The sequence below is a fragment of the Perna viridis genome, chromosome 6 (assembly GCF_037379345.1).
Source record: "Perna viridis isolate PV_CMFRI_1.1 ecotype Kerala chromosome 6, ASM3737934v1, whole genome shotgun sequence".
NCBI lineage: Eukaryota > Metazoa > Mollusca > Bivalvia > Mytilida > Mytilidae > Perna > Perna viridis.
Genome location: NC_142450.1, coordinates 12,648,243 through 12,665,061, shown reverse-complemented (window position 1 = coordinate 12,665,061; position 16,819 = coordinate 12,648,243). Strand labels below are relative to the sequence as shown.

General features: G+C 31.4%; 1 protein-coding gene across 1 annotated transcript; it reads left to right on the top strand.

Annotated features, from left to right (window-relative positions):
* The first annotated feature begins 510 nt into the window (after positions 1-510).
* On the top strand, positions 511-15,800 carry LOC148613697 (pyrokinin-1 receptor-like). Its single transcript, XM_088587219.1, has 4 exons — positions 511-768; positions 11,691-12,236; positions 13,296-13,421; positions 14,851-15,800. The coding sequence occupies exons 1-4, from the start codon at positions 528-530 to the stop codon at positions 15,432-15,434; spliced, it is 1,497 nt and encodes a 498-aa protein (XP_088443345.1). The 5' UTR covers positions 511-527; the 3' UTR covers positions 15,435-15,800.
* The last annotated feature ends 1,019 nt before the right edge of the window (positions 15,801-16,819 follow it).

The following is a 16,819-nucleotide window of genomic DNA, read 5'->3' as shown; positions in this document are numbered from 1 at the left end:
AGATAGCATTGAATGAGTATTGTTCAGTTAATTGCCTTCAATGCCAACAGGTTGCTGATAACAATTACACGGTCATGTCATATTCATTTAACATTGTGGTTTAATCAAACGTAGATGAAATTATCCCCCGTCAAACACAAACAAGAAATCACAGCTAAAATTAATTACTATAGACAGGTATGGGATATCTGTGAATGAATGCAAGAGCAATGCTCCCGAGTATTTGTCATTACGGTCTTGCAAAAATATGGTATCCGCCTATCATATTGTATCAAAAGTGCAAAATACAGCATTTAAACCCCATTGAATGACGTATAATATGCACTTTGTGTTGTTTTAGTTATTATGCATTCTTCAAAGTAACTCTTTGATATAACATGTAATTGTTTTTGCACTATACTGTTCAATTCTTGTTGAAAATGAGGATGCTAAATGATTATAACGGTAATCGTTCAGAGAAAATTGTTATAAATGAAAGTGGATGTGGTTTCTTATCTAATAATACCAAAATAAAAACTGAAACAGAAATGACCACTTTATTACTTGAAAATATTACATCGTTCAAGGTACAAGATTATCTCGGTCGAAGGACTACAGAGTTTCACACTGGAGCGTGCTTAACAGTAATTTACATTACTATATTCGCGACTGGATTACTTGGTAATTTTTTCACTTGTGTGGTCATATTAAGGAATTTTTATATGAGGACCATTACCAACTATTATTTGGCATCTCTAGCAATATCAGATCTATTGGCGTTAACCTTCGGTAAGATATCTTCTTTAACTATGATTCATTCTGACTATAGTGACGGTTGTCGGAGGTTTTATTTTCAACTAGTTATAATTCACCAAATTCATTTGAATTAAAATTGATTTGACATCCTATCGGGCTATACCATGTTAATAAACGAAGTTAAATCAATTAAAAATCAAGAGTTTTATCAAAAAAGCCTTTTTAATTGACCGGTTAAATCATATTTAAATCCACCATTTTTCTATGGTATCCTATCGTGTTATTCCATGTTTAGAAATAACAATTGGCAACTAAGTTTGTGCACATGTTGATAATTAAGCAATTTATTGCGCTGTTTGTACGTAAAGAAAGGTGGTGTATTATATAAAAAAGTAAAGTGTTAGCTTTGCTTTTTTTTTGTGTTTTGTGTTTTGTGTTTTGTTTTTGTTTTTTGGTTCCATTTGGAAACTTTATTGTTAAAAATTAGTTTTCTTGTTTTCCAGTAGTTATTTGTATTGTTTTATTTAATTTTCATTTAAAAATATAATCAAAGTCCTGAAGTAATCTTGATAAACTATTGTTGACATGTATGAAAAAAAAAAAAAACAAAAACAAAAACAGAAACAAAAAAATAACACCCAAAAAATGTTTAAACAACCTCTATACACCATAAATGTCAGATTCTGGAATTTGAAATAATATGAAATAATTTGAAAAAATGATTGAAATAAACGGTGACTAATATGTTCCGATATGACCAGTCGAAGATTATTGTATCCTCCATACAGTCGCACTACAATTACTTACTTTAAGTGATTCAAACAATAATTCTGCAAAGAAAAACAAACAAACAAACAGACGACTTGAATCATTAGACATAAAAGTGAAATCGGTTGATTTTTGACATGCATGAATCACTTTCTGTATGATATTTTTAGAAAGACTGCTACTTAATAGTTCGTAAATCGTAGGTCACGTATCATAATCTTTTAGCTTGAGCTGTGAAGTGTCGTTAAATATTGAAATGAAAACCTGACAAACAGTGATGCTTTTTCACTTTCTCATAGTTTTATGAGGAAAAGTGATATGTACAACGAGTCGCTCCTAAATTTTCTTTGCTAAAGAGCATTTTTGAAATGTTTACAAAATGCAAGGTTTAACGCAATACTGGCATAATCTTTCAAATGATACAAGTGTCATCCATTGTTATATTAACTATTTCATTTTACTGACATTGAGGATCAATATGTTATTGATAAGATACGATACTGTATACGGATTCTGAAAGTAAAACACCATCTATGATATTCTTCAATTAAAAAGCAAAGCCAAATTTTATGTGGCAAGTTACATGTATGTCTGAAAAAAAAACCCATGGTCCATCAGCTGTTGAAAACCCTTTATTACCATCCATTATCGAGCGAGTCATGGTTAAGTGGAGACGTAATTTTTGAAAGGCCCATCTTGTTTTTCTATTTTAATCACAAATCTTCTAAAATAAACCGAAAGTTTCCATATGATCTTCGCATGAAACTTGGTTTTACAGGAGGAATAACACTGATAAGGATTTGTTTTTTGCTAATAAATGATGCAGATAATGGACTACATTTGTAAAATAAATTGCTTTTGTTTCACACTTCCATTATCATTCATCTGACTTACAGTAATCTCTTTGTCACATGTTGACTTTGCAGTTTAGATTGATGAACTTACATTTAAAACATCATTTGTACTTTTCATTCTGCAGTACAATACCCCGAGGTATACAGAGAACTTCACATGACGTCTCTGCACTTTCAACGACTTTTTAATTATCTTTATTTAAAATCTTGTTTGATATGTTAATTTTGCAATGACATTGTTTTATTCATTAGAATAATTCGAAGTTTAGTTCAGACACTAGTGTAACATTTTTGTGTATTGAATTAAGGTAAAAAAAATTAAAAAAATTAAAAACATTAAATAAAAGTCTACGTTATGGTTGTAAAAAAAGCATACCAACAAAATTGCATTGGAAGCATATGTCCATTTGATTTTAGTTATTTTCATCGATTTACGCCAATCGTTGCACAAAATACCATTCACAACATCCTTATTCTTACAGCTATCAAATCTAGAAGACAAAAAAGGCTCAAGAAAATCTTTAAAAACTTATATGCTTTTTACATGCTTTTTACCCAATGCGATCTCCGTATACAATTGACATAATCAATTTTTTTCTATTTTTTTTTATTTTATTTTATTATTATTATTATTATTATTATTATTGCAAATATGCAGTTTTTACGTACATGTTAACACCTTGTTGACGCTTAAACTGTTTACTTATTACGTTCACTTTTTGTTGATTTTCTGTTCACTTTTATATTGTATACAATTTACTTTTACTTTAAAGTTTTACAACGACCACATTATCAATGACAATTTAGGGCACTGAATCGCCAATACCTTCCGACTGATTTCAGTTATAACTTTAGTTTTTCGTTTCATTTGCTGCGTAAATCATATATATGTCATACGGTATTTTGCATCATACAAATTTACTCGAAGCCTCTTTTGTGGTTACTATTACAAGTAAAACAAACTTGATGAGTTCAGCGAACGTTTGGTATAATTATAGTTAACTTTAATGTCAGTAATGTCAACTTGTAATTTAAAAATAAAAGTCATTGGGAAAAATGGAAAACTGAAGTAAAACGAAATCAATTGACAACGTGAAAATGCCAATCATAGAACTTCAAAAATATCACCTTTGGAACTGATACTTTTCAACTTTAAAAAAGAAATTGCTTGAACTAAATGTCACTATCGGTATGTCGTTCCATTTACTGCAATAACATATACTCAAAATAATCTTGAGCCCGATCATCAAAGAGTTTTTCCTGTAACGAATCAATTTGATGTCTAAGTAAAATTTCAAATTGGATACAGATTTTTCTTTGTCCGCCCATTTCCTTTTAGGACCATCATGATATATTTCACATGCAAATATTAACAGTTTTGTTACGATAATGATTTATGAAGCGATACTTACGGAACGAATAATGGAGTTCATTTGTCGCAGGAAATTACAATTGTTCCATATTTTCATCTCAATGATTTAGATATAAATGATTTCTGTCAAAGTATTAATCATCTTGTTTCAACGTGGTATTATCGTATTTCCATTAATAAACAGGAAAGACTGGTACCATTTTTACGCTGATCCGTCATCAAGGTACCAGTAATACTTTCTACAATGATTAATTCATTTTTATATCTAATGTGTTGGAAAGATACAAAATTCACATTTCTTTGACGTTAGAAGCACATGTATTTCTATGGCCAATGAATAAGTTAATGGACATGATTATATCTATTATTGCTAATATGAGTTTGCTTCTTTATCACGTCTAATGTAGAATGGAAGGTATAGAGTATCCCGAATCAAATTAGATACATGCAATTTGAAAAAAAAATGAAACTTTGCACTTTAAAGAATAAAAACACCAAGAAGAATATAAGTCAATAAGTATCATATAGATATTCAGTATCAACTTTGTAACATAATTAAATTCATTTCTTATTTACTTACGCTTTTCTTAAGGAAACAATGGGAATATTCCTCTGTATATCTTTAAGGAGGTGGACCTAGGATAAGGGACATAACTCTTGAAATCAGTGATATGTTTGTATCATATTCAATTTCACCAAAGCCTATCAAATTTATTTGAAACAAAATGAAATCAGTCTTAGTTACTTTAATGCTTATATGAGATTGATGTAAAATGCTGAAAACAAACATTCCAATGATTTGTGTCCATTACCCTAGCTCTACCTCATCTGTTATTGTCTACTGATACCTCCGGTTTATCCAAAGTCATGTCGTAGCTATTTTTTCTTGAATAGTGTCAAGTATTTGAGTAAACCAGATGAAACTGATATTCTTAAGACATATGTGTACTGCAAAATGTGTGCCACATGATAATCAACATTGTTCGATTCATTTGATATTCATGTGATTATAAGATGATTATCAGATGTAAATTTTCTTGCTTACATGTGATTAGGTATTTTGTTTGTTTGTTTGTTGGGGTTTAACGTCCGAGCAGCAATAATTCAGCTATATTCAGACGATATGATTAGGTGAAATATGTGATAATTATAATATGAAAATAATATGTAAACTAAAACATATGATGATCCTATCGCGCTCAATACATAAGATAATTATATGTTGCAGTGTATATGATTCTTATCTGTTAGATATATTGTTGAGTATGTACATCGCCATATCATATACAAACGTTTAATTCAAACATATTAAAGCAACTTCAGTAGCTGAATAAAACATATGATGTTCAAATATCTGACACTAGATAGGAAAATATTTTTTACGACAAAAATTGAAAAATCTGTCTGAATCAGACACTCTAAAAGTGTCTTCATATAAGTTTACATGTGTAATGAACCCTTGCTTTAAACGAGCAAATCCCAAAGTTCCGATCTCAGGCGGTAAACCTAGGGTAAGGGACATAACTCTTGAAATCAGTGGTATGTTTATATCATATTCAACTTCACCAAAGCATATCAAGCTTTCATTTGAAACATAACGAAATCAGTCCAAATTACTTTGATGTTTACACGAGAATGATGTAAAATGCTGAATACAAACGTTCAAGTGATATGTATGAGCTGTGTGCCTTATTCTAGGTCTACTTTCTCAAGTATTGATGTAACGCACAATATTTTAACATAAATTCAGTCATTAGTAGATAAAATATTAGAACCGTTGAAAACAAACTCTATAATTGTTTGAAATGAACACACACACACAAAAAAAAAAAACGTTAAACAATTATGGTTATACACTCTTGTTACGATTTGCACTTTAACGTTTAAGATTTTCAATCAGACGAACACGAGTGTTTAATCAAATAATACTGCGTTCTTGAGTGTTTAATAATAAAATAATCTAGCTATAGATTATGTTATGCGTACGCCTTTTTATATTTTCCTTTATATATCAATTATTCGCCACAGTTTATATTCACAGTTAGTTTTGTTTTTGTTTTTAAATTATTTCAGTAAATTCTTCTTTCTGTTAATTTTTCAAATCAATCTTACGTTATTGACTGTTTAATTTCAAGTTTAGATGTTTTAATGCGCTTTCATTTTAATCACTGTCTTTATATGTCAGGGATTCGTCATACGTCACATTCATGATTTTGCTAAATTTATTCATATTTCGGTGAAATTTTAAAATTGTAGTAAAGCATACTTTCGTACTAGTCGTATATTGAAAAGTGATTAAATATCTTTATCTTTTGTAGCAGTTTTGTGACTATCCCCTTATTATATCAATTATTTTATTTATCATATCAATCAAAATTTGCAGTATTAAAAATTTCAAAATACCTAAACATTGAGTATTCATTCCTTGATTTGCACATGGCAGAACTGTCGGTGAAGAATTCGGCTTCCTTTTTTTTTGATATTTTAGGTTTTGAGTACTTCTTGCTTACAATTAATTTTTATGTTTAGATCTCCCTTACTATTTGCTTCTAGTGCTGTTAATGAGAGGTTATATTACTCATTAAAACACATGTACAGCTATCGAAATTCGCAATACATATTATTGATATTTTTGTATTTAAGACACCTTCTACTGTAATGATTTTCAATTTAAGACCGCGTTTAAATAACCATTAATTTGAAATATAACACCAACAAAACACATTCATTAGAAAGATTTTTGTTGTAATAACACAGTTGTCAAATATTTTGTTACAAAATGATTGCAATTGTTTTAGTTTTCCAATTTTCATTTCTAATCAATAAAAGCACATACCATGTTGTCTGTAATCGAACATGCATTTCTGATCCAGAAAATGAATAGAGAACAAAACACTACAGATAAATCTGTTAAATTAGATTAAAGAATTATTTGTTTTACGTTGCGTATAACTTACGAATAATTCGACAGTACAGCTCTGTCTTAAAATTAGGAAGGGTGTGACTCGTCATATTTCAAGTTGTTAAAGGAACCTTTTAAACATGTGGATCGGTTCAAGGACTGCAAATAAGAAAATTTAGCAGTTTCTAACATTTCTTAAATTTTCATATCAGATTTACACTTCGGTATTGAAAAAGTAAAGCAAAATATATAACCTTAATTTAATAAACAAAACCAAAATGTATGTTCATTGTCTTTTAAAAAAGATTTTTTATTTTTGCATTGAGGTTTTGTTTTATCATTTTTCGTTGTCGTTTGTTATTTATTGTTTTTGCTAGGTTTATTGTGTTTTTTTTATATGTTGTAGTGTTCTTTTTATGATCAGATTTCATTTGATCTACTTTGTCTTATAGACTTATAACAAACATATTGTAACAGTAACATGTATTGCATTTATTGATAGTGACACAACTCGTTAACATTCTTGTCAGTTCGAATAGGGTACACATATTCTACGAAATAAAGATACATGTATGATTTGCTGTGCGTCTCTATTTAACATAGGAATTTAGTCAAACACGTGTCTAATTTTTACTTTGGCCGCCTTTGCCTTCCGTGTAAAATAAAACACTGTGCAGTTTTAGTAGCAAGCTTGTTTTAAATCTCTGCCAAAAGGTTGACTGAACCCTGAAGACGTCTGATTACAAAACCTTGTTATATAGAAGCGGAAGTTAGGCAGCCGCAAAAACACCCCTTGAAACCAACCAATCTCATCCCTCGACATTTGAAATACAATTGTATTTCGATTCTACTTTATTTATGACACAATCATGTTATTTGTTGATATGATTTCAATCTTAACTCAATCGAAGATCCCTTCAGAAAATTGCAGTCTGGTTAATTCAGTACGACGGTGGTATTATGTGTAATCTGACGGAGGATCATATAGATTTTCTTTTAGTATTAGTGATCCTATGGTGGATGTATTAGTGTTATTTGTTCGGTTCCAATTCTTGAAATAATATTGTTGGTGTGTTGTCATTGTTTTTTTTTTTTTTTTTTTTTTTTTTTGGTTTTGTTTTGGTTTTTTTTTCGCAAGGAAACTCTAAGTTTTTTTTGGAATAACTAGTTTTCTTAAGGATCATAGGACTAAGACAACAATTTTTAATCAGCATTTATTGAAAAAGAGTTTATATAGGAATACTCCATGTATATTATTTTTTGTCAATGGCGTCATTAGTGACTCGCTGCGTTCGTGTATGTAGGCAAAGGCAAGAAGAATTCCGTTCTTCGGAACAACCAGACCCTTTTCCTTGAAAACAATTACAATGAAACCTGTCCAAATCGAATCCTGGATAATCCGAAAACCTGACTAAAACAACACTTCCCAAAGTTTAAAATTTAATATACAATTTAAAATAAATTTCTACCAATATCTTCAATTAAAGAAGGAGCTTTAACCCCTCGCATATAATTTGTCGTGCATATAAAGTAGCAACCATAGGATTATCATTCGTTTTGTAACGGTCTTTTGTCATTCTGCAAACAGCTCCTTATATTTGTTCTGGTTCTTCAAAATGTAGTTAAAGCAAATTTTCAATGCACAAAATAATATTGATTTTTTTAAATACATACAAACATTGTCTAAAAAGATGTCCTTTCATATCTGTTAGAAATTACAGGAAGTGTGGGTTAGAAAACTATTGTTAAACAAATTACAGTCACTGTATGGTGCAATGGTACTTACATAACTCGTTGTACGTATGTCTGACGGCGATAAGAGCAACTGTCATGGGAGATAGACGCATCAATAGATCGTACTTAAAGTAATTTTTATTGTTCTCGGTTCCTTTGTTGGTTTCATCGTTTTTTAATTGAGATGAATACATACTGTCTCGAAATAGAGCATTCGTATTTTAATCAGGCGATCTTAATATCGGTTATATGCACTTTATAATGGAAGTAGTTCAGACAATTAATACATCAATGAATTTAGCAAGTGTTCCATTTGAGGACAAATGACAACTTGTGCGTACGCGCTATGTGGTCACAGATTTATTTTCTTTCTTATACGTCAGTGCATTTCAAAAGAAATGGGTCAAGATTTTTAAATACCTTTTTGTTTGATGCAGTTGTCGCACCTCGGGCATTGAGTTGCCATATTTGTTTTTCAAACCTGAATTTTCTAATATAACCAACATAGCATTGCGGGCGATTTTTTTCATTAATTGAGAGGACAAAAGAATTTTAAAACATAAAAATAAAAACTCAAACGCCACCAAGAAATTCTTTTGTTATGAAATATATTTCAAATATGTGTCAAATTAACAGGAGCGAAATTCAATCGATTTATTGAAACGAAAAAAAAAATGGCTTCCTTACGGCATTTTATATCGATGTAAAACAACACTAGACTATATGTTTTCGTATGATATCATGGCTTTATGTAAATTGTACGTGAACTTCCCACATGTGGAGAAAATTTCAAGTTAAACTCACATTAATTATGTGATAAGTTCACGTGAATTTCACGTTAAGCCAGCTCTTTGTGAAAATATAAGTGAAGTAAAGATAAAACGAATTATCTTTGTTTGTTATATACGATTTTATCCGTTATCTCGTCTTCTATCTTTTATTTTTTCATATTCATACCTTTTAATGGATTTATTTGGTAAAGATTCCTCATACTTAGTACGAAATAATTCCAAATCATCTTCCAAATATACAGAACATGTTTACAAAATGTTGGAATTTTTAATTGACAAAATGTTTGTCCAGTGTGGTGGACGCGTTTTTCAACAAAGGTATTATCTTTAAATAATCCTTATTTTGGGGATTTGATACATCGCATCTACCCCAAAGAACTTGAGCTAAAGTATACTACAGACACTGCGAGGTCAGCCTCATATCTTGACTTACACTTAGAAATCGATAGTAAAGGAAAACTATTGACCAAATCTTACGACAAACGTGATGACTTTACAATCAAAATTGTCAACTTTCCTTTCATCTGTGGCAACATCCCTTCAGCACCTGCGTATGGAGTTTTCATATCACAACTCATACGTTATGCCAGAGCTTGCCGAGATTACGCAGATTTTTTGTATCGCGCAAGAACTCTAACAAATAGGCTTCTGGAGCAGGGTTATGTTGCTATAAGATAGAAGTCATCACTACAAAAGTGTTATGGCCGTCATCATGAACTCGTGGATCGTTATCATATTTCCAATTGCGCCATGAAAACTGATTTGTTCAACGTGTCATAGTTTTCCTTTCCTCGTTTGTCTAACCTGGACTTGACTTTGTATGAGCAACTCGGCAGGTGTGTCTAGAAACGGATGCTCCCAGTGTTTAGTGGAGTCCGGGGTGCTCATTTGCTTTTGTTACTTCGTATGTATGATTTTAGTTATTCTATGTTCTTTGTTGTGTATGTCTGATTTCCATGTCTGGCCTTTGTCCCTAGATTACCGCTATAACCTTGGTTCCTTTGATTACTCCTTCGCCTTTTGTAGATGACATTATTGAGTCGATTTTGTAAAATGTCGTACGTTTTAATGTTAAATTAGTCGTCATTTATGACGTCAGGTGAGAAAATAATAAGTCATGCATTACGTCAAAAAATATTACACTCATGATATTGACCACTATTGTATAAAGTACATTGTTCCTTTTCTGGAGAAAGAATAAAGTGTCTATTCTAAATTGCGATCTTGTTACTTTTGTCGTTGTGTCATTAAATGTTCCGACAACTCAATTAAAAGGCATTGCCTCTTGACCTTTTTACCATTTCTTTTCATCAATGAAGATTCGTTGGCTTTTCCAAAACACTTATGACGAAAGACATCATAAACTTCGTTTCCCTGGTGTGAGGCATTATTACATTGTTAAGACACAATGATGAAAAATGTCAACATAGTATAATTGCCAGTTCAGTACAACAACATTAACTTTTAAAGAACATGTTGACATAGAAATGTCATAATTTATCTCTCATATTGTACATTTACAACTAGAAAGCCCTAATATGCCACTATCAATCAAGTTTAACATATTTATTACAAAGGATATGTCCTTCTACTGGGATGATTACCTTCTATTTATAGATGATGAGTACATTACATTACGTGTTATTAGTTCAATTGAAAAACGCTGAAGGATCATGAAGTATTGTAATCAATTTAACAATACAGATGCATATGATATCAAGCTTTTATCTATTTTATTATCTTTGTATAGCCTTTTAAAAGATAAGTAATTTTAGTGAGAATTTTCAAAGAATTTTTTGTTAACCCTAAAGGGGAAATAATGGACTTCATATTTTTCATTTTGCGGCTGAAGTTTGTATTAGATGCAAAATACAGAAAGAGACCTGTCTAAACCGAACCCGAATAATCCATAAACCTATCTTAACCAGACAAATATCAAATATGAAGGGTTGAACGATGCAAAAGGCAACAGAAATGAACACTTCAATTTTTCAACATCTGCATGTTTTATAACTACAATAGCAGTTTCTTTTGATCACTTGAGGATCAGTCTATGTAAGAATCATGCTAATTCTATAATATGAGATACACCCAAAAAAGGCTACACATTTAATTTTAGTTATTACATTGCTTTATAGCTATATATGGTGAAATTTATAATCATTCATTCCAATCTGTGTGCTCTTAGGAGATAATTCACATTGAAAATCCAATGATTTCTACTGTATTTAAGTGTCTTCTCCCTTCATTGTGAACTTTACAGTACAGTCTATATAATTTTTTTTCTTATGAACACGAGTGGAAAATCCACATGTTTTTTTTGTTTACTTAAGCTTTTTAAACAAAATATCAAAAATAAAAATGTGTAGGTTTTCCAACCACGTATCACATTATAAGATGGAGGGCTACCAAACCCTCCAAATTTGTCACGTGAACCATTTTTCCTATGCTTACTTTGCCATTGATACTTTAGGAATTTAAAACAGTACTATTACATCCAATATATAATAATCTGGTCATTTCTTACATTCAAGCTTTACCACCTGAGGTTTATAACATATGGGAGGCGTATCCATGGAGATTCGGTGAACCATTTTGCATTTTCAAAGCTTTCCTGTTGGAATCAACGTCTTACGCTTCCGTTTTGACTATAACTGGATTTACTATAGAGCGGTATATAGCGATATGCCATCCAATAGTGGGCCAAAGAGTTTCAAGACAGTCTAGAGCAATAAAATGTATTGTTGTTATATGGATAGTTTCCGGAATTGTTGCTCTTCCGTATCCGATTCACACTAGAACGTTTTATTATTTAAATGATCCAGAAACAACACTTCCGCTTGAGGAAACATTAGTATGCAATATACCTATAAAGTGGCATGAACGAATGATTATAATGTTTCAAGTCTCCACTTTTGCATTTTTCTTTTTACCGATGACCGTTATAACTGTCATGTATATTCTTATTGGATTGCAATTACGGAAATCTGAATTTGTTGCCGGGAGTGGAATACGTAATAATTCCGGTAGCAGTAAAAATACTGCAACACGCGCTAGAAAAGCTGTTCTAAAAATGCTCGGTAAGTGTATGAACACACAACACAAAAAAACATGTGAAGATTCGAATGTTGTATGTTGAAAGCAGATAAAAGATAAAAGTTGTAAGATTTTTGTGGGGAATCTTATATGGTAATCACTTCGTTTAATGTAGCATATTTGAGGTTGACGTGAACTTCTGTTAAATACTGATTTATTTGCGGTTTTAGAATAAGTTTTAAAAACATTGTGACACTTCATATTTTCTGATTAATATATACTTGTTTGTTTATGACCATGCGAAAGGCAATCGACGCTATGCTTGATATGCAGTTTCATATTAGCTCGTGTCTATGACTAATAAATCACAAAGATATAGAATTACAGAAAACTGATACCGGCATCATGCCAAGAAATAAGTTCAGCTAAATGATTTACAAAATCGACTATAAACACTACGCGTTGGGAAAACATATTCATCTCGAGTATGCATTTTTAACAAGCAAAAATGTAATCCATATTCAAAAGTACCAATAATATTTCAGTATCTTGTACACATGTTTCTAGTAGTAGCCTCTTATTAGCAGCATTTGAACTAAGATCTATGGAAGGTTCATATTCAAAAATAACTTTTATAAATGAAATACTAATAACCACCTATCCAGCACCGTAAGGTTCTACCAGAGTATGTCAAAGGAGCTATAAAAGTGTTGCTCAATATAAGTTTCGTCATGTGACCCCATGCTTTCACGAGATTGGGTCCTAGTCTACCATTCAAAAAACATGGAGACTTGAGACCTGTCATTTAGGGAGCGTTGAGTTCAATGTTGAGGGCAAAACATCTTTTTTTGTGTGTAAAAAATACCGATAAAAAAATAACAAATATCTATTTCTACATGATGAAGGTATTAAGAAAAAACATAAAATAGAAGATTTTGCATTTTTGTACAGCGTTTTGAGTACCCGGAAGTAAACAATAAAATGCAGATCGGTCCTCGGTTTTCAATACGTTTTAAGTCGTAAATTCCGGTAAAGAAAATGGAACTAGAACGAGACTTACATACCATATACTTATGTTGTAATCATATTTTTGATACATTCAGTTGCTGTAGTAGTTGCCTTCTTTCTCTGTTGGGCACCGTTCCATGCTCAAAGACTGATGACACTATATACCAAAGAATGGACATCAGAATCAATGGAGTTCCATAGTCATTTATTCTATATATCAGGTAACAAACTTCAATAGTAATAACGACACGTTTTTCATGAAAATAGGGCTTGTAAGTCTCGTCATTATATCTCAATTGACCGCGTGATTTCGCGAGAAATTGGTCATAAACTCAAATTCAAACACAACAGAATGGTTGTTTAAAGAATATAACTTGTAAAGGAAAGCCATGTAAATTTGTTGGTTTAATATGGCGCTTAATTTTATTTCTGCATTGAAATAAGTTTGGTAAAAACAGACAAAAGTTCAGACACAATATTTTTGTACCCGGTAGATAATTACAAGTCGGCCTACGGTTTTATATGATATTAAAAGTAGAAATTCTGAATTGAAAATGAATCCAGAACGGGACTTGCACCCCCTTTAGTAATTGTTTTTCGTCTCCAGCGATTATGGTGAAGAGGTATTATAAAAAACGAATAATAACGAATGCAACAAAAAAAGAGCAATGACAAAATAAAAAAAAACCCTGAGAACCTGACAACTACCAAAAGAAAAGTCAATATGAAAGAATTTCAAAATTCTCGGACACTTTTCAAATAAAACGTGAAATGCTGTTTCGGAGCTTGCTATAATACTACAAAACTTGCTACCGGAAAATCAATGTCTCGATGACAAAAATTCTAATCACACTGACATGAACTTTTTATATACCAATTTCTTCAAGATTTTAAAGAGAAAGGTGACGAATTATTATATAGATATTAGTATTTTATCGAATGTTCCCAGTCTAATAAATTTCGAAAAATTCACACTGTGAAATAAATTCGGTAATTCCATTCTCAGACTTTCCCCGTCGAAACGTCAGAACTTTGATATCAATCCCTCAATCACAGAATTTAAAATGTAGGTTAACAATATCGATAAATAATGAAGAAAATCTATGTTTTAAATAGGATTATCAATGTTATCGTGAATAACCAAAATATGATCAATCGTGAAAAGAACGCTTGAGGATTTAACTTGTGCGCGGAACAATTTCCGCACACTCGTTAAATCTAGGCGTTCTTCGGCAATCGTGATGATATTTTGGTTATTCACTCTTTCCAATTAATCATCATATAAATCCTTTTTGCCCTCATCCTGTTAGATATGTATTTAATTAGCAGAAGTCATTAGAAAAAAATGAAATACTTATTCACGACGAACTATATAACTTGTATTTGTTGAGACGACCTGTGTAAGACGCCGTTTACTTGGAAAATCAAACAAAATATACATGTTTCCAATGAGAAAACAAGTACTTATACTCGTTGCAGATCTATGATCGGGTTATCTTTCACTCATTAGAGAAATTCTTGGTCTTTTCACTCGTTCCGCGACGCTCAATTCGTGCAAAAGACTTGAATTTCTCAAACTGGTGAAAGATAAACCCGATTTTTAATCTTCATTCATGCTCCTATTAATATTTTAATATTCTATATTTCCAGGTGTTTTGTACTTTGTTAGTTCTACAGTTAATCCTATACTATATAACCTTTTATCCCGGAAGTTTAGATACGCCTTCAAGAGGACGTTCTGTCGGTGTTGCATAGATTTAGATAAATTTCCAACATTTTACAAGTTGAAGGCAATATTCCGTAGTAAAAATGATCCGGTTACAGTTAGCCCTTCTGGAACACGCATCCTCTACCAACAGAAACCAAAACAGATCCGAATAAATAATTTTGGTAACAATGACGGTACGTCTTCCCAGCAAAGATTGCTACCAAATAATAATGTATCTACCAAAGACTCTCTGTTAAAAGTCTCCAACTCATCTTCGTCAAATAGTGGATCGCATGCTCACTCAGATGGACGTTTACATTTTTTATGTCGTCATAAAAGTTGTTCGAGTAATAGGACACGGCCTAGTTTTGAAGGTCAACTATTTTGTAAGCATCAGAACAACACAGCATCGTGTCAGGATATTGACACGTTACGGAAAATGAGTCAAGTTAATAGAACTCCACTTGTTACTTTCAACTCTGTTGGTGCCGATCAAAATATTGGCCTAAACAACTTTTTCTATTAATGTTAATGATATACCGTGAATTTGGAAATCATTACGTTGTGTTTTATTATTGCTTAAATTGCAGTACTATTGGTTTAAATTGCATTGGTTTTAATTCGTAGCATGATATTCCTTCACGAATTATAATTTTCGTATAAAAAACTGCGTTTTGTTCGTGAATAGCAAAGAAGCAATAATGTTTGATCGAAATGTTTATTAATATTATTATTATTATATTTTTTTTAATTTACAGTAACTGATAATATAACTGCTTCGTTTCTTCTGCGATGTACATGTATGTATAGATAAGAAATGCACATACTGTTTCTGAATGAATTGTTCTAACTGTGATTAGATGAAACGGAAAATAAAGGAATGATTTTCTAAGTGAGATTAAGTAAATACTGTGTTGGTCCATGTGGTCGGATATAACCACAAAACGGGAGAATTAAACTACATGCTTACATCTAATCAATTAACATAATATATACATAGTCCCGCGGAGGGAACGACCAAAAATTTGCATCGCAAATTTGACAGTTCTAACATCGTTGGGAATTTTTCAGACCTTTCTATACGTTTATATATGTTTCCTGTATCAATTTGATCCGATGGAGTAGTGTAGCGAATAGAGGCGTCACATTCTGAGACGCTTGTATATATATATATATATATTATATTTAAACATTTAAACGTTTCAAATCATTGAATTCGCAATATTATCTTTATTATGCACTTTTAACAGTCCACATAGTATTACACTTAGATGCATATATGGTAAAGAAAGCTGTTTTCATGATTAAAAAAAAACCAATATGGTAAAATGCCACAAATGCACCAGAGTATAACTTAATTCTAAAATAGTAAATACTTTCCGACATCACTTAGGTCTTTAATAAGTGTATACACACCTATCAGTATGCTCTATGTAAGGTCCCGACTGCAAAAGTAATAGAAGCCACGTTAAGAGAATGATCATAATTTTCATAATTAAATTGAAAAGTAGTATAACGACTCAAAAAACGTTAATAACCATGGACAAGTGCTTGAAATTTGAGTTAGGGTTTTACTACTTTTTCGGCTGAGACCATAACTGTTTCCCTACTATGTAAGATCAAAAATGAACTGAAACAACAAACACACAAACGATAAAATTCATTCAACGATACATTCAATATTCGATTATGAATTGCCCCAATATACACAATGTAGACAAAATGAGATATCTGCTTGCAGTTACTGAAAGCTAACTCAGAAAATGTCAATACCATCAAAACTCTAAGTATTAGAAACAATCGGACTCTACAATTCCTAGGGATTCTGAGTAGTAACTTCAAGTGCTAAAACAGATTTGATTAAGTGCAATGCCGAAAAATGATGTAGGGATGCGATTAGGGGTCGAATGT

Excerpts from the sequence above, each read along its gene's own strand:
- LOC148613697 (XM_088587219.1), top strand. The coding sequence starts at position 528 with ATGACCACTTTATTACTTGAAAATATTACATCGTTCAAGGTACAAGAT. Across the intron at positions 769-11,690 it reads TCTATTGGCGTTAACCTTCG|CTTTACCACCTGAGGTTTAT; the intron begins GTAAGATATCTT and ends CTTACATTCAAG. Across the intron at positions 13,422-14,850 it reads TCATTTATTCTATATATCAG|GTGTTTTGTACTTTGTTAGT; the intron begins GTAACAAACTTC and ends CTATATTTCCAG.